Source organism: Vicia villosa, unplaced genomic scaffold, assembly GCF_029867415.1.
Source record: "Vicia villosa cultivar HV-30 ecotype Madison, WI unplaced genomic scaffold, Vvil1.0 ctg.001841F_1_1, whole genome shotgun sequence".
Taxonomy (NCBI): domain Eukaryota; kingdom Viridiplantae; phylum Streptophyta; class Magnoliopsida; order Fabales; family Fabaceae; genus Vicia; species Vicia villosa.
Genome location: NW_026705744.1, coordinates 1417 through 22633, shown reverse-complemented (window position 1 = coordinate 22633; position 21217 = coordinate 1417). Strand labels below are relative to the sequence as shown.

The 21217-nt window shown below is 35.3% G+C and overlaps 1 protein-coding gene and 1 long non-coding RNA gene across 2 annotated transcripts; both read left to right on the top strand.

Annotated features, from left to right (window-relative positions):
• The first annotated feature begins 830 nt into the window (after window positions 1-830).
• On the top strand, window positions 831-2863 carry LOC131636837 (uncharacterized). Its single transcript, XM_058907433.1, has 2 exons — window positions 831-2083; window positions 2529-2863. The coding sequence occupies exon 1, from the start codon at window positions 918-920 to the stop codon at window positions 2073-2075; it is 1158 nt and encodes a 385-aa protein (XP_058763416.1). The 5' UTR covers window positions 831-917; the 3' UTR covers window positions 2076-2083; window positions 2529-2863.
• Window positions 2864-3015: 152 nt separating this feature from the next.
• Window positions 3016-3688, top strand: LOC131636838 (uncharacterized). The gene is made up of 3 exons (XR_009294189.1): window positions 3016-3272; window positions 3353-3469; window positions 3550-3688. It is a non-coding gene; the product is annotated as an uncharacterized LOC131636838 (long non-coding RNA).
• Window positions 3689-21217: the final 17529 nt, after the last annotated feature.

Below are 21217 nucleotides of genomic sequence, written 5' to 3'. Positions count from 1 at the left end.
ACGATGGGTATAGGAAGGAAAGTTTCAACTTGAGGGCGATGTTGTTTGGAACAATTAATGATTTTCCAGCATACGGAAATCTATCCGGGTACAGCAATAAAGGTCAAAAGGCGTGTCCCGTTTGTGAAGATGAAACCGATACGACACGATTGGAGCTTTGTCAGAAGAATGTCTTTCTCGGCCATCGTAGATTCTTAAATTCTAATCATCACTACCGTGGGTGGAGAAAAGCATTCAACGGAAAGGCCGAACACGGTACAGCCCCGCCTTTTTTGTCAGGTGATCAAATTTTTGAAAAGGTGAAAGATGTGAGCACTCAGTTTGGCAAGCCTTTTGCACATTCACTTGTCAAGGGTGGGTGGAAGAAGAAGTCAATTTTTTTTGAACTTCCATATTGGAAGACGTTGTACGTAAGACATTTCCTGGATGTTATGCATATTGAAAAAAATGTATTTGACAGCGTCATAGGTACGTTACTCAATATACAAGGAAAGTCTAAGGATGGCCTTAACATAAGGAAGGACATGGTAAACATGGGAATGAGAACTGAATTGGGACCCGTGACGAAAGGAAGACGAACATATCTGCCACCTGCTGTTTACACTTTATCTAGAAAGGAGAAGAAAACATTGTGTAAGTTTCTCAGTGAAGTTAAAGTTCCAGAAGGCTACTCTTCAGATATTAGAAGACTTGTGTCCATGAAAGACCTCAAGTTAAAGAGTTTGAAGACGCATGATTGTCATGTTATAATGGAACATTTTTTACCAATAGGTATACGTTCTATTCTTCCAGAAAAAGTAAGAAGCGCAATAACTAAGCTGTGTTTCTTCTTCAGGTCAATTTGCAGTAAGGTGGTCGATCCCGCGATCTTACCAACATTGCAAAAAGAGATAGTTGTTACTTTATGTGATCTTGAAATGTATTTTCCTCCCTCGTTTTTTGACATAATGGTTCATCTAGTCGTGCATCTTGTGAAAGAGACACAATTGTGCGGACCAGCTTATATGAGATGGATGTACCCTGCTGAACGTTATATGAAAATATTAAAAGGGTACGTGAAAAACAGAAGTCGACCGGAGGGCTGTATTGCGGAACGATACGTTGTTGAAGAAGCGGTTGAGTTTTGTACTGAATATCTGTCAAATGTTCAATCTATTGGACTCCCTAAGTCTCATATTGTCGAAAAAAAAGAAGGAAAAAGGCTAATTGGAAATAAAGTTGTGACAGTATCAATGGTCGAACGGGATCAAGCGCACTTGTATGTTCTGCACAATGAGATTGAGGTTGAGCCGTATGTTGAAATGCACAAGATTGTTCTCCGAGATTTAAATCCAAATAGAAATGAGAACTGGATAGTACGAGAGCACAATCGAAGTTTCATACCGTGGTTTAGGGATCATATTTATTCAAAGTATCGTTCAGATCCTGCTTCAGTAACAGAAAGGTTGAGATGCTTAGCCTATGGTCCAACTGTAATTGTGCTTTCTTATAGCGCATACGCAATTAATGGATACACATTTTATACCAAAGAACAGGATGATAAAAGTACTATGCAAAATAGTGGTGTTACCTTGGTGGCTGAAGCAATGCACATATCAAGTGCGAATGACTTAAATCCGAAATTTGCAAATTTGTCATATTTTGGGGTTATCGAGCGCATTTTGGTGTTTGATTACGCGAAGTTTCAGATTCCTGTATTTGGTTGCAAGTGGGTTGAAAATAATAGTGGCATACGAATGGATAAGTCAGGATTTTTACAAGTGGATCTCAATAGGGTAGGGTACAAAGATGAGCCTTTCATTCTAGCCTCTCAAGCTAAACAAGTGTTCTATGTCAATGATCCTTCAAGTACGAAATGGTCTATAGTGCTTTTATCTAACAAAATAGTTGATGAAAACATTGAAGATCAAGGTGATATTGGTGTTGGCATTGATTCTTGTACAAGAAGCGATCAAAATGAGAATGAATCTTGTACTAGAAATGATCATAATGAGGGTATTTGGATTAATCCAACCGTCCGTGTTGTTAAGAGACGCGTTGAACACAATCCTACCAAGAAAAGAAAGAGACGTTAGTGATAAAGGTAATAGTTTTATTCACTTTGTACCGATTGTTTTATTCAATAGTATAGTACTTATTCAATTTGTTTTATTCAATTTGTACCGATTGTTTTATTCAATTTGTACCGATTATTTTATTCAATTTTTACCGACTAATTTGTTTTGAACCATGTATCTTTACATTTCGGGACTGTTTTTTTATCGGTTTTGCTTCTGCCCGTAATCAAAAGTCGGGCTTAGGGTCTGAATTTCGGAAAACCGACTTTATTTTTGAGTCCGTGGGGACGTTTTACCATAGCCATGTAAATTTCGTTCAATTCCGACAACTTTATTTTTTGACGCTTATTTTGATTTGTACCGATTTCGTTTCCGATTTACTTGTACATGCATGGTTTGACTTCCATTTTACTTGTATAGATTGTTAGCTTATTAATAGTGTACTAATGTGCTTTAGTTTGTTTGATACAGGTTAAATGGCTCCGGATAGAGATGCTCCACCTGAAAACTCACAAGAAAGAGATGCTAAAGAAAGAGATGCCACGGATACAAATGCTCCACCTGATACTGAAGCAAAAGAAGTTGCACGAGGCATCACTATCATGAAGGGAATCGTTCGACATAGAGACCAAGGATTAGTATACCGATTGGAATGGAATTCTGATAAACAAGCAATTGGTCCTAATTCTCCAAAGTTGACAAGTTATATTGGTACACTTGTTCGTATGCATATTCCGGTCTCCGTAGCTAGATGGAATATGAAAAGCAAAGACTTGGATGAGAAAAAAGACGCGATTTGGGACGAGCTTCAGGTATATATCATATATGGTTAATTGTTGTTATTATCTTGACGATAAATTGTTTAAATTACTTATACTAACACACTATGCGTATGTTTTTTTGCAGAGGACTTTTGAGATACCAGATGATCGTAAACGCTACATACTTGGTTTGGCCGGCAAAAGATATAGAGGGTGGAAAGCTTTTTTGACAAACACTTATCTTAAGGATAAAGATGGAAACTTTCTTGAAGAGGCACCGGGACGGCCAAAAAAGTATGAGATCTTCATTGGTGAAGAAGATTGGGCTAAGTTTGTAGAGCAAAGAGATGAAGATTTTCGGAAAAGGAGTGCCAAGAATAGTGAGAGAGCATCCAAACCCGCATATCCATACAAAAAAGGGCGTTTGGGATATGCACGCTTGGAGGATAAAATTGTAAGTAAATAGAAATGCGTTTTAATTAATTGTCTAAATGTGTTTTATTTGATGATTTTATCATTTGTGTCAATGCATAGTTAGAGGAGACTAAAAGTGAGGAAACCTCACTTCCTGAACATGTGTTGTGGAGGGAAGCTCGTGTGGGCAAGGATCATGCTGTCGATCCCGAAGTTCAGAGAGTTTTTACTGAATGTGTAAGTATAATACTGTGTCTTTAACTAAATCAAATGTTTTTTAATATATAAATGATTTTTTTAATGTAAATGAATTACAGGAGACCTTGTCGCAATCGGCATCCACCGGTGAGGGGAGCATACTTAGTAGAGCACTAGATGCTCCTGAGTATCCCGGTCGGGTGAGGGGTAAGGGTCATGGTGTGACTCCAACCTCTTTTTACAAAAGTCCTAGGAGAAGAAATCCTTCAAATGAAGAAGTGTTGCAAAAGTTGGCGGAATTGCAAGCACAAGTCTCTGAATTGCAAAGAGATAAAGAGGCGTATATGAGAGAAAAGTGCAACACTTCATCGGTGAAAGAAACTAGTGATAAGGCTAGTATCAACTATCAAAGGAAATTTCCCGAGGTAATTATAATTTTTTTTCCTTTTAAATTGTTCTATTTTATTAATGATAATGACTTTATATTTACTATTGGTTTAGGGCATTTCATCTTGCCAACTATACTTATCGGAACCGAGTTATCGACTAGTTGGCAAGGGAAAAGTGCACAACACTTTGGGAGATTTACTTCACCATAGACCGCTCCCGGATGGACACTTGAAAGTATCGGTGGATGTTGTAGTAGATCATGATGCGATGCTACCGGTACCTGACATGGTCTCAGAGACGACATTGCTGCGAGATGCAATAGGATCATTTGTTGCATGGCCCTCGGAGCTCATTACCATTAGTGATGAGGTATATTGAAAACGATTATGAATCATTTAGTTTTCGAATGTCAATTCTAAACCGTTTATTAATTATTTTTTACATTTTAATTTTAGACTGCTCCTATAAAACCCACAGTTAAGGGTAAAGGGATTTTACAGGAGGAGGAGTCCGTTGCATCACTAAAAGAGGTACATTTAAAGTGTTAATAATTAATCTGAATCTAAATCTGCATGATTTTATATTTTACATAACTTATATGATTTTTAGGCATCCGCTCGAGAGTCACAACAAGTGACGCAGCAAGTTCGTACCGTACCACCCACTGGTCCTCCGAAGCCAGCGGGAAAAAAAGGCGGTGCTTTTGTGCCTCGGTACCGGTCGACGCTCGCAACAATGGTTGATATGTCCGATTTGACGGATGGTGCTGCACGTGAAATCGTTATGGATGAGAGTGTCTTCGGTATTGAATTCAAGTCACTTATTACACTTGATGACTTGGAGGAGATTTTTAAGCATGATCAACTAGGCGTCAATAACATGCACTCATACATTCGGTAATATTCCCTCATCCGATATATTATTTAATTAGTCCCACAATATAATTTATTTACACATTTCAATGAAAATAATCTAATGTTTATTATGTTTTTATTTAAGGTTGTTGTATGACAGAGTGTTGCGCGGGACTCCGTTGTCTAACAGATTCCGTTTCGTGTCTTCCGCCCACTGCAGCGGAATGGCAATTGATTCGGAACCGGAATCAGTTAGACAGTGCTTAGTAGATAGATTCATGTCCACCGGCAATACAGAATGTCTGCATCTTTGGGCGTATAATACTCGACCAGTAGGGTTAGTTTCTCATTCTTTGTTCATCTAATCTCTGTTTCTTTTGTGTATAGCAAAATTTTCATATAACCTATTGTTTTTATTTATAGAGCACACTGGTTGCTGCTTGCTATCAACCCTATAAGGGAAGTCGTGTATTATCTGAATTCGGTAAATGGTGAATGGACCAATTATCCGGCCATGAAGGACATCGTTGATTTGTAAGTGGGATCGTTCTAAATATATATTCGTGTATATTTATATATATATATTTACTTATTTGTGGGATTGATCTAAACATATGCTTTTATATATTTGTTAATTAGATCAATACAAGTGTTCCGAAGTCAACGGGACGCACAGGTATCCCGAACTAAATCTAGCAACATTACTTGGATCCAAGTGCAGGTACATTATTTTTCACAATGTTGCTTATAATATATTTATGCTACTTGATAAAACAATGCACAACTATAGAATCTTATTTGTTTTTCTATGTAGTGCCCGCAACAGAAAAACAGTTACGATTGCGGATACTTTGTATTGAGGTTTATGAAAGAAATCCTTCAGGCAAATCAATTAGAGATTCCGATCACGGTATGAATTTATAACTTAAGATAATTTCATATAATTTATTACATTTAACTAAATGTATCATTCATATTTTGTTTTTGTTTTGTAGTACCTTGACGAATTCCGTGCCACTGGATACCCGAGACTTAAGTTGGAAGAAATAAAAGAGGATTTGTGTCATTTTTATATTAAGCGCTTTTTCATGTAGGATTTGTGTCGAATTGAAGTACTATAATATTATTGATGTTGTAATGATGTATATATATAATATTGGATATTATAATGGTATTATATTTGTATATATATATATTGTCTTACTGATGGCTGAAATAATATCGTCGAAAATAAATTACAGGTCGAAAATATTACAGGCTGAAAACATATTACAGGTCGAAAATATTACAGGTCGACTGGGAGGATTAAATTACAGGCTGCACATTAAAATACCTCATTTAGCTACTAAAGCGCTTTTTAAAAAAGCGCTCTTAAAGGACAACATACTAAAGCGCTTCTATTTAAAAGCGCTGCCAAAGATTACTAAAAAAGCAAAAAAAAAAAAAAAAACAACATACTAAAGCGCTTTTGTAAAAGCGCTCTTATAGGGGGGGCTATAAGAGCGCTTTTTCTGGAAAAAGCGCTCTTAAAGCCCACCCTATAAGAGCGCTTTTACAAAAGCGCTTTAGTATGTTGCGTTTTTTTTTTAATTTTTTCTCTCACAGGTGGGCCTATCACAGCGCTTTTCTGGAAAAAGCGCACTTAAAGGGGGGCCTACCAGAGCGCTTTTACCTGAAAAGCGCTCTTAAAGGGGGGCCTACAAGAGCGCTTTTTCCAGAAAAGCGCTCTTATAGGGGGGCCTACCAGAGCGCTTTTAAAAGCGCTTTCGTAGCCTATGCCAGCGCTGGCTTTGGCAGCGCTTTAAAGCGCTGTTAAAGGCCAAAAAAAGCGCTTTAAAAGCCCTTCCTCGTTGTAGTGTAACAAGGAAAGGTCATTAGTAAAATGGTTGGTGGTTCTAAGTTTTCTAAGTAACGTATATCAAATAGTTTTCTAAGCTTCTAACTAGCTGTTCTTTTTTTCTCGTAAGTTTCCTTAATGAAAGGGGCTGAGAAATCTGAGAGGATTCAATATATTACATAGGTAAACATTTGTTTTTGTGTAATAATTAATTTTTTAAGTTGTTTAATCTCCAAAATAATAAATTACTTTGATGTGTATTTTATTTTAATTTTAGTTTTTACGTATACATTGAATTGAATTGAATGATGACTATTAATAGATAGTGTTCGATCATACATTTGCTTAAAATATATTTTATTTGTATAATATTTATCTAGTATTTATAATAAATCAATTTTAAAATAATATTTCTTATGAAAACCCTCAAATCAATATTAAAAAATGTTAAACTTTGACTATTTAATTTTGTTTAGGCTTTATATTAATTGTTAATAAATTAAAAATATTTGTAATATGTATATTTTTTTATATTTTGTTTTGGCAAAAGTATTTTCCTTAATACAATGTTTATATTACTCCATAAGTTCTGTAAGAATTAGAAAAAATTTAAATTATTTACAATACGTTTTTATATTTTTTGAGTGAAAAATAAGAGAAAAAAATACATAAGTTTTATTATATTGTCTATTTTAAATGTGTAAGTTAATATTTTAGTTTTTCTTTTTAATTTTTTAATCAAATGGCCTTTTTTTACTCATGGTGCATATATCTGCTCAAACACTAAAAAGAGAAAAATATATAACAATTAAATACTTTTACTAGTAAAGTTAACTTTATAAATAATTTTGAACTGAATTTATTTTTTAAATTTTTATTACTTTTAAGTGGAGTGTTACACAAGTGATTGTTAGATATTTGAGATTTCGATATAGTTAGTATCTTAGTATCAATAATAAATTAACAATACATTTACACTTTCAATTTATTTTTCAATAACAACTAAATAATTTTTTGTCTCAATATTTTTATTTTTATTTAAATTAATTATTTGTATATAGTTTAATTATTTATTAAATATTACTTTTAAATTGAAATTAGAGTAAAATCTATTTATAATAAACTCACGAGTGTACGAAAAAAATGTAAATAACCAACTTTAAAAAAAAAATTACCCAAAAAACCAGGTTTTGGAAAACATTACTTGGGTAACCAGGTTTAGGAGGTGCCCTACACATAGGAGCCACCTCCCATGGTGCCATAGTACAATCACTTGGTCATATGCGCCACTTGGGGTGGCGCCTTAGTGCATGGTGATTTTTAGGCAAAATATCCTTTTTGTCCCTTAACTATTCCCCAAGGTACATTCTGGTCCCTTATCTTTAAAAAGTGTCAAAGTGGTCCTTTAATTGTTCACAAAGGTCCACGTTAGTCCTTTCCGTCCAATTTTTACTCACGGCGTCAACTTTTGCATTCGAGCATAGGCACACTTGGTTGCTTGACAATATATCAAACCACTACACCACTTCCACTTGATTATATGTCTTGCACAATGAGTAAAATAAAATTGTGTCTTTTATCAAGATAGATTTACCCAGAATTTTCATAACCCTTTCTTCCCAAATCCAACAAAAGCATTCATCTGATAACGTTAACCTTTCATAACAAAATCAAAACCCTTTCATAACCCTTTGCCCAAAATCGTTCTTCCCTTTCCCAATTTAATTATTTTCTTCAACCCTTCCTCATTTAAACACCTCTCCAAACACAAATATGAGTTCAAAATAACCGAAAACCTTCTTACTTAGATTTGTGCCAACAGATGCAAATCAGATTTGTGCCAACAGATGCAAATCAGTTCTTAAACTACTTGACTCGGCTAAATGAGGATAAGCATGTTAAGGTGTTGGAATTGAAACAATTGTGTTCTAATTGCAAGGTCGTATATATAGGTTCGTAGATGTAATATCGCAGTGAATATTGATTGCAGAAAATGGAATTGAAACAACTGTGTTTTAATTGCAAGGTCGTATATATAGACTGGGAAGGGGCAGATTTCTTTTTTTGTGTGCCTAATTTGTGTTTCTAGTTTATACCCAATCAAATCATATGCAATGGTAACTAATTCTCAAAGTGATTATCTTTTGCAGGAAGTGGAGGCTATTCGTACCTGTGTGAACCACTTTGTTGGGTGGGCATGATAACAAGTGAGTCATTCACGATTCTGTTTACTTTATTTTTGCTTTCATATGTTTTCTCAATGAGTATTTCTACATTCCAATCCATGGATACCAACAAAATATCTGCATACAATTTATTGACATGATTTGCTTACAACTGATGATACTGAAAATGGATTAAAATGTTTGTTCTAACAATGTTTATTTCAACAGTGATTTAAACTTGATAATTTAAACTTGATAATAAATATGAATGAAATAGTTAACATCAATTGTAAAGTGGTGTGGTTGTAAGTTGAGATAGTTTGCAAGCAAGGTGGCCTGGGTTCGATTCCAGACTTAATAAAAAATATTGGAATCTTTTTTTCAGAATTTTAAAGACCTTGAAGATCAATATGTGCCAAATCACCTGCCACACGTATGACCAGGTGCCACCTTAGATGCCACACAAGCAAAAGTTGACGCCGTTAGTAAAAATTGGACGGAAAGGACTAATGTGGACCTTTGTGAACAATTAAAGGATCACTTTGACACTTTTTAAAGATAAGGGACCAGAATGTACCTTGGGGTATAGTTAAGGGACCAAAAAGGGTATTTTGCCGTGATTTTTATAAGCCACCTCGGGTGGCGCCAATGTTGTTGTGATTTTTTTTTGTTTTTTTTCATATTTAAAAAAAACCTACTAAATAAATAATTAGAATTGTGGGAATATATATTAATGATATAAGACGATGCATTACAACTGGAAATACGGGAAAAACATTACAAATACGGGAAATACGGGAATATATTTTTAAAAAACATTAAAATTATTCTAATCGTGACCTTTATGATCGTTAGTTCCGCAAGAAGGCGTTGTCCGGATCCGTTGGGAAGGTGGTCGACACCCACCCCTAGTCCTTGGATGTTCTCGTTGTGTTTGGGTAGGTGGGCCTCGATTAGCCCCTCCATGCGCTCGTTGGACATGTAGTCTTCTATTCTATTGTCAAAGAGTCGGGTCCCCATGCCTTTAAAGTTTTGTGGTGGTGGTGGTGGGGTCGCCTCGTATGGTTGGTAAAACCCATCACTTGAGTTGCCTTGGAAAAAAGGCATTGTTTGTTGGGGGTGTGGTGTAGCCATATTATTGTTGTTGTGATTGTTGGAAGCTATGGTAAAGTGATGATTGCGGGATCATTGGCTCGTTTGGGTCGTATTCGTCATCTGGGCCCATGTCAGGGCTGGGTTTCCTAGTGGCGAGAAAGGTGAATTAGGGTTTGAACAAAATTAAAAGGAGGAAGAAGAATATTTTCTGAAGAATTTCTCTCTGCCCACAAACTGTGAAAATTCTTATTCACTTTGCAACTGCAAAATTTTGTGAATACAAGTATATTTTTAGAATAGGAGTTAGTCCCTCTATTTATAGTTTTAGGTTGCTTTTCTCCCTAAGCCAAAGTCCAAAACTACAAAAGCCCAAAATACCTATTTTAGTCTAAGTCAAAATCATGTGTGAAGCAACCTGCTTTGACACATTGACAACTAATACAACTCAACACAAATTAAACTATTTCGACACACCCTTGTTCTGTCTACCAACATGCGGCTTTGACACAAAAGATTACAATTTCAACACATGACCTAATTCATTGTGTTTAAGATATCTACATTCATCATAACTCTTAAGCCTTCTGAATACTTCAACCTACACACTCTTTCTCATGATATCTGCAATATAATTTTCAGTTTTGCAGTGTTCCAGATTCATGTGAGATATTGGATCGAACTCTAGTATGGTCGAAGGGTAGCTTCTTGGTTCGACAGGATTAAGCATGAAGTCGAAGGTTGTTCACATGCTTGTGTCGAAGATGCTAGGGTTGTTAGGATGTTAAATTAGGTTTTAGTGTTTAAACCCTAATTTGTTAAGTTAGCTTGTTTATTAAGTTGGCTTGTGTAATGGGCCTTGTGGAAAAAGCCCATTAGTTAGTATGTTAGGTTTTATTATAAATAGCATACTAGTCTCTCATCATTGCTAAGCTGCAAATCCTAATTTAGGGTGAGAGAGGTTATTTGTTATTCTTGTAAACTTGTAATCTTGTTTTAAGAGAAAGTAAAAGAATAGCAGTTATAACCAATTCTTGTGTTCTTCTTCTTATTTGTTCTTTATTCTTCCCTTGCATTATACTTTGTTCTTGGCATCGAATTCACAACAAATTGGTGCGGTGAGCGTGGAGAAGATGCCTTCAACAAAGTATGAGATTGAAAAGTTCACCGGAGTGAATGATTTCGGTCTGTGGCGCTTGAAGATGAAAGCCCTACTGTAGCAACCTGCCTAAAAAATTAATGTTTAGAGTCGCCACCTATTCTACCAAGGCGAATAGGAAACCTATGCAATCAAGAGATCAGGGTTAGATACTATATTCAGGTCGAGGGAAGGTGTTAGGAACCCTCAACCCTTTCCTAAAGGCTAACATTCAAAGATAAAGGTTTATGGCAAGGTTTATAAAGAAATGTGACAGAGAGTAATTATAAAGCTAATTATATTGACAGGATTAGAATTTAGAGGAAGGGGACTCGCCTTGTTGCCAAGTGCCTACGTACCACCTTAGGGAGGATCAGAGTCTACGTAGTTCGGGGCACAGGGTTGTACGCCTTTGAATTGATTAGGAAGTTGTTTTGAATTTGATATGATATGGTTTTAAGGCTTTTTGAATGGCCTGTCGTAGTTTTGAAATGCAAATGTTCGCAAGGTGTTTTGAATTACCTTATCGTAGTTTGAACATCGCAGTATTTAAGAGATGAAAATCTGTAGTGTCGTGGTTTAGTGTGTTTTGAAGGTTTTGGGCGTACAACCCTGGTTTAATTTAGCACTATTAACCGCAACGATCAATAGATTCAATCGCCATAGTTAAAAGATTTGAAGTTGCATCGTTACCAATTTTAATCAATTGATTTGATTATTACTAATAAGGAATTAGGATATTTTTTAATAATTTTAATAATTAGTTTGCATCGTTACCCCTCGTAATCGATTGATTCGATTAAAAAGAATAACGAATTTGAAATTAGAAAGAGAAAAGATTAATCATCACAACTAATAAAATAGTTGCAACCATTTAACCAAATATGATTTAATTGCATTTTAATTAAATAAACATTTTAATTAAAATTATTATTGCCCATCACGATTAATGGATTTAATCGGAACAAATCAATAAATTAACAAATTAATATTCATGTCATATATTAATTTATTTAAAAAAATAAATCATTATTATACAAATAAATATTAAAAGGATTTAACCAAAATATTTAAATTAATTAAAATAAGTAAATTAATTAGGGTTTTGGATCCAGTGTGGCAGATTTGAAGACTCATGGTATAGGCCTGGATCTGGAGCACTAGATCTGGCTGGGTGATGAATTCTATGGCTGGATCTGAGGGTATATGATGAACACTACAGGAGGCGCAACATGTGATCAAGGATAGAATTTCAGAGAAAAAAATATGTGGGAACGGGGTATCGAATCCACGTCCCCAGACTTACCCCACGCCCTAGCCACCTCAACCATGATGCATATGCGTTAAAGAAACGCCCTCAACATAAAATATATAAAAATCAAAAAGACTAACGGAAACGCGCGCGAAATTTAAAAACAGCCAATACGATGATGCCACGCCATCATCTTCTTCACCTGACCTGAAATTTTCAGAACCCAAATAGCTACGAAATAGCTATGATTTTTGGTTCGTGGCGTGGCAACCTGCAGAATAGCGAATAGCACATACTTTTACAAAAATAAATCGCGACCCCTCCATTTTTCTTGTCTGAATCACACAAATCTAACCACACACTCAATTGATCCCAATTTTACCTTTAACTAAAAGCCCTAAATTGAAACCCTAAAACTCAAGACGGCATCCAATGGCAAAACTCGATTAAAGGACGCAAGCTTAAAATAACCAACTCAGAAACATTCATGGCATTAAAACAAACAAGAATATGCAATTATATTTCAATGATGATGCATATATTGTCCAGATCGAAGAGGTTTTCAGAGTGACTTACCTTGACGAATATGAGATGATTCTGGGGGTGCTGAAGTAGAGTACCAATCCAAACACGTTCCAAATCCCTTGAGGAAGCTTTTGAAACCCTTAGATCTTGTTGAAAACCACGAATTCTTTGAAAACGAATTTGAGATTTTGGATGAATTTTGGAGTTCTTGCAAGTATGCCTCTGGCCAGAATTCGTAACCCCTATTCGTGTGCCCTCTCTCCTCTACTTATAGGAATTGGATTAGGTCAGGAAAATAGTCCAAAAATTCTTTGAATCCCATCTTGCCAATCTTAGGAAATTTGATTTTATTCTCCATTCAAAACCTTCTATTTTTGCTTTATCTTATGCCAATCTTCTCCAATCAATTTGTCACGAAAATTGTATTATATTTTGCCATTAATATTGATTGGAATCAATTAAAATATCTCCCTTACCAAATATTTGATTTTTTATCTTGATTAAAACATTAAAAATGAAATAAAAATCATATTAAATCAAATAATAAGTTAAATTTCGTGGAAAATGATTTTGGGCATGCTAATGACTTGTGGACCAAGATTGCATCAAAAAACCATAGGCCCATTTGCAAAGTTTCTCAATTTGAACCTTCTTTTTCACATTTTGCATCCAAAAATCACCCAACTTTGATCAATCATATCTCACTCAATTTTTAAGCTATGAGGGAGTTCTAAGACTTTTTGGAAACCTCAAGAGGTCCTCTATAAGTCACTTTGGAATATATTTTTCATTTGGAGCTTTTATCTTGATCATATCCTCTTTGACAAAAAATGCTTTTGGAGGATGCCTGAAAATGACCTGTAATCCTTTGCATTGTATCTCTCAAATGAATCATTTCTAGCCCTGGCTTGTGAGAGACAAAGTTGTGGGGAATCCAATTTCCTTCAAAATAGTCTTTGAGTGGGGAATTTTTGATGTTCCATGTGAAAGTTATGCCCGGTCAAAGTTGGGTTGACTTTCTCCTAAGAAACCCTAATTTGAACCTTTTTTGTATTTGTTCATCTCTGAGTTTCTATTAGTGGAATCATGATCATTCTTTGATCAAATGATGGTTATGCACCTCTATACTTGATGTTTGACCAATGAGCTTAGGTTTGAATCATGCTTTGATTGTAGTTGACCTTTAGGTTTGGATCAGTTGACTGTGGATCTTGGGATTGCTTGAGCAGGTAATCTTTGGAGTTGTGCCTTGACTTTTGCCATGGGACTGCATTAGATCAGTATGAACCATATGCCCTTGATTAAGAACCCTATCTTCTTGATTTCCCCTAAGAGAATCTCAAACCCTAGCCTTAGGAGGCTCTTGGCTAGGAGTGTTGTTTGGGTAGAACCCTGATCTTCTGAATCTTTGTATATGAAATGAATGGGGCAAATTTTGGGGTATGACAGCTGCCCCTGTTCAATATTCTTAAACCTGAAGAGGCGGACAGGCCTACTTGCCTGTTGCGGTCTGAAGATGGAAGATTATTGAACACTGAGAATGCCCTGAAATTTGCTAATATTGGGACGTGGAGTAGATGCGTTGCTGGCCACGGGATTGACGAGGTAGGACATGTTTGGGGTTGAAATCAGAATTGAAATTGAAATGAGATTTGGCTATTGCCAATGAGCTCGGTGCCATTATCACTGCCCTGATAAGACGTAACGCGAGGGTTACGATTTGGTTTGAAATAGGAGGTGCCATTATCACTGCCGTGATAAGACGTAACGCGAGGGTTACGATTTAAATTGAAATAGGAGGTGCCATTATCACTGCCGTGATAAGACGTAACGCGAGGGTCACGATTTTGGTTTGAAATAGAAGGTGCCATTATCACTGCCGTGATAAGACGTAACGCGAGGGTCACGATTTTGGTTTGAAATAGAAGGTGCCATTATCACTGCCGTGATAAGACGTAACGCGAGGGTTACGATTTGGATTGAAATAGAAGTTGGAATGGGAACGGGATCTAAAAGGGTTTGGAATAGGATTGAGATAGGATTGGAATAGGATTTGAAATAGGATTTGGAAAATAGGAGTTGGGAAATTAGTTTGGAATTGGAATGGGATTTGAAATAGGATTTGGATTTTGAGGTAACGGGCAGTCGGGAACTGGCTACCAGGTGGGAACTGGGTTATGATGTAACAGCCAGACGGGAACTGACTACCAATTGGATTCGATGGTTTTCCAAGACGAGAACTAGACTTTGCAAGGATTTTCCAGGACGAGAACTGGACTTTGTAAGGATTTAGATTTGCAAATGAAAATTGGGCTTTTATAGTATATGAATGTACCAGACGATATGCATGGTTTGATGTTGGAGTGAAGCGACATGATTAATGATTTATGTTGACTTGGATGTTTTGATATATGGGATAAGGCTTATGCTCATGCATATTGTGGACCTCCGTTTTTCGGGCCATACTTCTGAGCGGGAGAGATACGTGAACTGACTCTTTTTTATCGCTTATGCTTTCGCATTTTTGAAAATTCACAGAGTCGCCACCGACCTTTTATTTTATCCAATTAAGGAAAGGTTTATAAAAGAAACAGAAAAAAGACCTTTAAGAAATTCTGGGTAAGGGGGTAGGTTATACAAAGGGAAGGTGTTAGCACCCTTTGTATCCATGGTTATCCATGGGCTCTTAAGTTTGCTTAGCTCACTTGTTTTTCGATCACTTTTCAATTGCTTTAGAATGCTCATATGTGGTTTCAAATACCTTTGTAAATTGAATTTGTAATGATCCTTGTGCGGATGTATACAAAATGTTTGTTTATCTTTCGAAAGATGTTTTGAAAAGAACGTTAACTTTGTAATGATCCGTGTTTGGATGTATACAAAATATTGTCTTTTTGGAAAGTTTTGTTTTGAAAAACAACAGTGTATGAGAATTTTGTTTGTTTTGATTTGAGCAAGCAAACTAGGAGGTCTACCCTGAGTTGTAAGGTCTTTATCCTATTTCCTTTAAAAATCTATCCTTTCACCGGATACAAACAAAAGGTTCGATTTTGTACTCGAAACAGTAGAATTTTGACTTTGATTTTGAAAAGAATGAGAAGGGATTACCTTAAGAGGTGCAAGTGTGATTGTGATTTGATTCAGATATTTTATCTTTGAAGTTAGTGATCTAACGGTTCAATTTTATCTTTGACATACACGCAGTTTATATTTGCTGGAAATTAAAATGCGGAAATGTAAAATGCGGAAATGTAAAATGCGGAAAGTAAATCTACGCTATTACATCGATTGTGCAGGAAATGTAAACTAAGCCTATTTACATGATTTTGGCATCCTATACATTTATCTAGGAATTTAAATTGCAAGAAAAATAAAAGACATATTTTTGGATTTTTTATGATTGATTTTAATTTTAATTAATGCATGATTAATTAAATTAAAATGAAGAAAAAAGATGAAAATAGATTTAAACCTAGAAATTAAGTTTAAAATATGTACAAAATATTTGTCAATTAATTTTAAAACAAAACTAATTTTTTTTGGAATTTTTGAAATTGATTTGACGTTTATTAAGTTAATTAAGACATAATTATGCAAATAATTATACAAATAATTAAAACTTAAAGAGAAAATTATTCAAAATATGTACAAAATTAGTCTATAATATATAAACAATATTTTATATAAAGAACAATTTTTTTTATGATTTTTTGATTGGTTAGAATAATTAAAAAGCAAATATATAAATATATACTAATTAATTATGCAAAATATTGAAATTATGAAGAAAAATAAAATATTTTTAGTTCAGAAAATAAAATATCATTTTAGAAACTTAAAAATATTTTTTGTGTATTTTTTGAATTTTTGAAACTATTTTTAATTAATTTTGCAAATAAATTAAAATAGAAATAAAAAATAAAAAGATACTAATCTGATGTGGTTGATTATGAGGGAGTATGATGTTCATGCATGATCTGGCGCGTTGGATTGGATGGAAAGTGGATCAGAAGGCTCAGATTTTGAGGCGCATGACAATCAGTATACCTGCAAAACACTTGATTAGAGGAAAATTTAAAAGAACGCGCGCGCTGGCTGGCCAATGGGGTGAGGACACGCATCATCTTCAACCTCCAGACACCACTTTTAACAGCGCTTTCTGGCTAGAAGCGCTGTAATAGATTAAACTCATCCCTGCAAAATAGCGAATAGGTGTAAACAAGCATAGAAATCAGGCGCGATAGGACCATTAAATTCGTCTTGTTCCACTGAATGTAACCATGCCCTTAATTTGGTTTAATTTTGGCTCTAATGAAGAACCCTAAATTTGAGCTTAGAAACCCTAAAATGGTGGTTTTGTGCAAACGGTCATTAAAACTTAATTAAAGCTCCAGAAACGACCAGAGCACCAATCTAAACACAAATATATATCTACATCTTGTTAAATGTGCGTGTATGATCAGATATGAGTTGGTTTTTGTTTGAGCAAATCGTGACCTATGTAGCTCGATTCAATGAGGTTTAAGACTTGAAATTGATTGGAATAGTTTCAGTGAAGCTCAGAGATGATGTTTGAATGTTTAGTTTGTATTGAAATCGACTGAAACTTAAAATTCGAATTTCAAGTTTCTTTGAATATTACAAGTTGTTACAAGAGTGATATATGCTTATGAATGCTTCTGAATTCGTCCTCCTTTTGATTGCTGAAGTATGATAGCTCTTTTATAGGCCAAGAGCTGCTTGGAAGTGAAGCTAAGAAGCATTCATTAGCTTTGTGGAATCTTGACTTTTTCAACATGAGTAGCTTTGCATTTAAGCCACCATGGCTTGATTTTCCACCCTCCTTCTGTAATGTCTTTGGTCATATTTTTCAAATGGTGAATGCAATGACCATGGGATCAATTGCATTTGAAAGATAATTGAATTTCCTTCAAAATGAGCTTTGGTTTGAATTTTTTGGATGAAGGATGAGAGAGTTATGACCAGTCAAAGTTGAGTTGACTTTTCAGGCAAAAACCCTTATTTTGAATCTTAGGGTTTTGTTGATTTTTGATCTTTCCTTGATGAATTATGATCATCCAATGATCAAATGATGAATCCTTTGACAGAATATGGACTTTGACAAAAAATTTCATTTTTGACTGTCTGTTGACTTTTTGGTCAAACGGGTCGTCTGTTGACTGTTTGAACTGCTGACGGTGCGTCTGAGTGAATTGAAGTTTGAAAATTTGTATGATGGTACTTTGAGATATATGGATGTGCATGAAATCCATTTGAGGTCTCAAAAACTTGTTTCTCCTGTAAAAACAAGAAAACCCTAGTCAGGGACTGTTTGTGTAGGAGACAGTTAAGCGTACCTGATTTTTGTGCAGTGTTGAGTCTCTGCTAATCGCGTGATATTCAGAAGACTTCTAGAATAAAAATCTTGGAATTTTGAATTGTAACCGATTGATTTGATTGATGGTACAAAACACTGAGAATTGTACTGCCAGCAGTTTGGCTGTCAACTGACTGTTCAGGTATTGACGTAGCAGTTAGAGTGAAAAATCAACAGTCAAAGTTAATTTTTTTGTTGTTTTTGTTTCATGTGAAAAATGAAAGTTTATTTACATGACTTGTTAAAAAAAACACAGACATAATAAATAACTAATATTTACTGTATGCGGGCAAAATTACCGATAATAACCCTGAAAATCATTTAATGCACAGAAAAATGAATATTTGACTGGCAGAAAACACACAAACTATTATCTGAGTAATTAAGCAATATTATGACAAATAGTACAACATTTAATACTGACAGTACAAATATTACATACTATATTGAACAGTACGAATAAACGGTACATTTAAGAAATAAGAAATACGGCAAATTTTAAGAATGACGATTGATAACCCATGCTACAAATAGTAACATGTAGATGATTGGGAGCATAAGCATCCCAGGTCCACAGTGTTCCGAGCTATGTAGACAGAAGAAAGACATGATCACCGTAGCAATGGTGATGACCATAAGAAAACACGTTTCCCACCGCTTCGCCATTTTGTCGGGGAAGAAGAAAGGATGGATTATGAAGTAGAAATTTGAGAGATGAATTAGAATTTGATGTGATATTTTTATGAAAAAATGAGAGGTATTTATAGAGTGGAAAGAAGGATAGAGACGTTGGGGAATGATGTGATTCCGTACAAAAGGAAAATTTGAGTGGAAATAAGATTTGAATGAAAGTGTATGATAGTGTTGGGAAAAAGAGAGATGTAGAGAATAAAGTTAGGATTTGATTTTTGAAAAAGAGATTTGAAAAGATTTTTGAAAATAATGGAATATAGTACAAAAATTAGTGGGAAACAAAAGATAATAATAATCTACTTGTTACCAGTACAGTCTGAGTTTCCTGATTCTGCGCCTGCAAAAAGATTTAACTCTGTACCAATTGTGTTAGTACTATTTATCTGTAAATAAATAAATAGCATGTGTGAAGTAATAAACAGTATTTGGCGTTTGCGTAAGAATAAATTCAACTGCAAGCCAAATTACTGTATAAGAAAAATTCTAAAAACTAAGCATTTCATATGTCAGGATATTTGTTGAAATAAAAATCCATGATTATATGAGACTCTTAATTTTCAGATTGGAGTTTTCTTGAAAAAAGATGCGGGCAAATTTTGGGGTATAACAGTTGCCCCTATTCAATCTTCTTAAACCTGAAGAGATTGTCCGAAATCTGAAGGTAGAAGATGATTGAATATTTAGATGCCCTGAAAATTTGCACTTACCTTAATCAGAAGAGATGTTAGAAGTTGCATTTGAATGTCGTCTGCGAAATGTTGTTGGCAGATTGGAACATTACCTGAGATGGGCTTTCAGATGCCACCTGGTAAATGGGTTGAGGGTTTGTTCATCAGAATGAATCCATTGATTATATCTTGATGAAGGATTTGAAAGTCTTTGTGTTGACTGTTTCGGAACCGTCCAAGGTTACCGCTTTAAGTCTAGGAGGATGATTGCTACGGAACTTGTCCAAAGTTTTTCCGCTTTAGATTTTGACAGTTGATCATTGTGGAACCGTCTGAGGTATCAGCTTTAGATCTTTGATGTTAGACCATTCTTGAACCGTCTGAGGTATCGACTTTAGATCTTCAATGTTAGATCGTTCTGGAACCGTCTGAGGTATCAACTTTAGATCTGCAATGTTAGATCGTTCTGGAACCGTCTGAGGTATCAACTTTAGATCTGTGATGCTAGATCATTCTTGAACCGTCTGAGGTATCGACTTTAGATCTTCAATGTTAGATCGTTCTGGAACCGTCTGAGGTATCAACTTTAGATCTGTGATGCTAGATCGTTCTGGAACCGTCTGAGGTATCAACTTTAGATCTGTGATGCTAGATCGTTCTGGAACCGTCTGGGGTATCGACTTAGATCTGCAATGTTAGATCGTTCTGGAACCGTCTGAGGTATCAACTTTAGATCTGCAATGTTAGATCGTTCTGGAACCGTCTGAGGTATCAACTTTAGATCTGCAATGTTAGATCGTTCTGGAACCGTCTGAGGTATCAACTTTAGATCTGCAATGTTAGATCGTTCTGGAACCGTCTGGGGTATCGACTTAGATCTGCAATGTTAGATCGTTCTGGAACCGTCTGAGGTATCAACTTTAGATCTGCGATGTTAGATCGTTCTGGAACCGTCTGAGGTATCAACTTAGATCTATGATGTTTGTTTTTGAGTTGATAAGTGATCAGAATGAATCTTCGGCTTGATTATATCTGAGAGAACCGTTCATGGAATTCAGGTGAACACTGCATGTGATTGAGAATATCTTTGTTGAAGATATCTGTCTACCTGAAAAAATCAAGTTAGCGATATGCAATGTTTATGATGCATTTAATGTGAGCTAAAGGAGAAATAGGCATGTTATGTTGTGTATGAATATGCGCATGAATATGCGCATGATGCATGATGTATGATGTATGATGTATGATGTATGATGTATGAATGTGAATATGAATGTGTGATGTATGAATATATGAATGTGTGATGTATGAATATGATGTCAAGCTTCTATTTGGGAAAATAAATTTCCGTCAGTCATCTGGATATGACTATATTGTGATTGTTGATGATCTCTTGTCTTGTTTTAGTACCCTCGGCTGGGGAACTTCTTTGAGAACCATGGTACTCTGTTGAAGGATCTTTGACTACCGCTTAGGAATGAAAGGTAGTTGGAAGTTCTGATGCCCTTTCAAATGGGAATGAGGAAGATGCATAATCCTCCGATGCACTATCTGACCAAGTCCGGGTGCGAGGATCACACCTTCTGAAGATAGTAATCTGGAACAACCCTGCTGGGGGATAAGACTTCTTTTGAAGAGAAAATCTTTTTGAGGAATTTGCTGAGAAATGCGTTTCTCTTGGGGATTTTCTTCTGATGGAATGATGTCCAGATAATTGGGACATTTCCTGAATGCTATTCCTGTTTTTCCTGGTAAACATCAATCATATTCAAATGCACATGTTCATTCAGAATTAT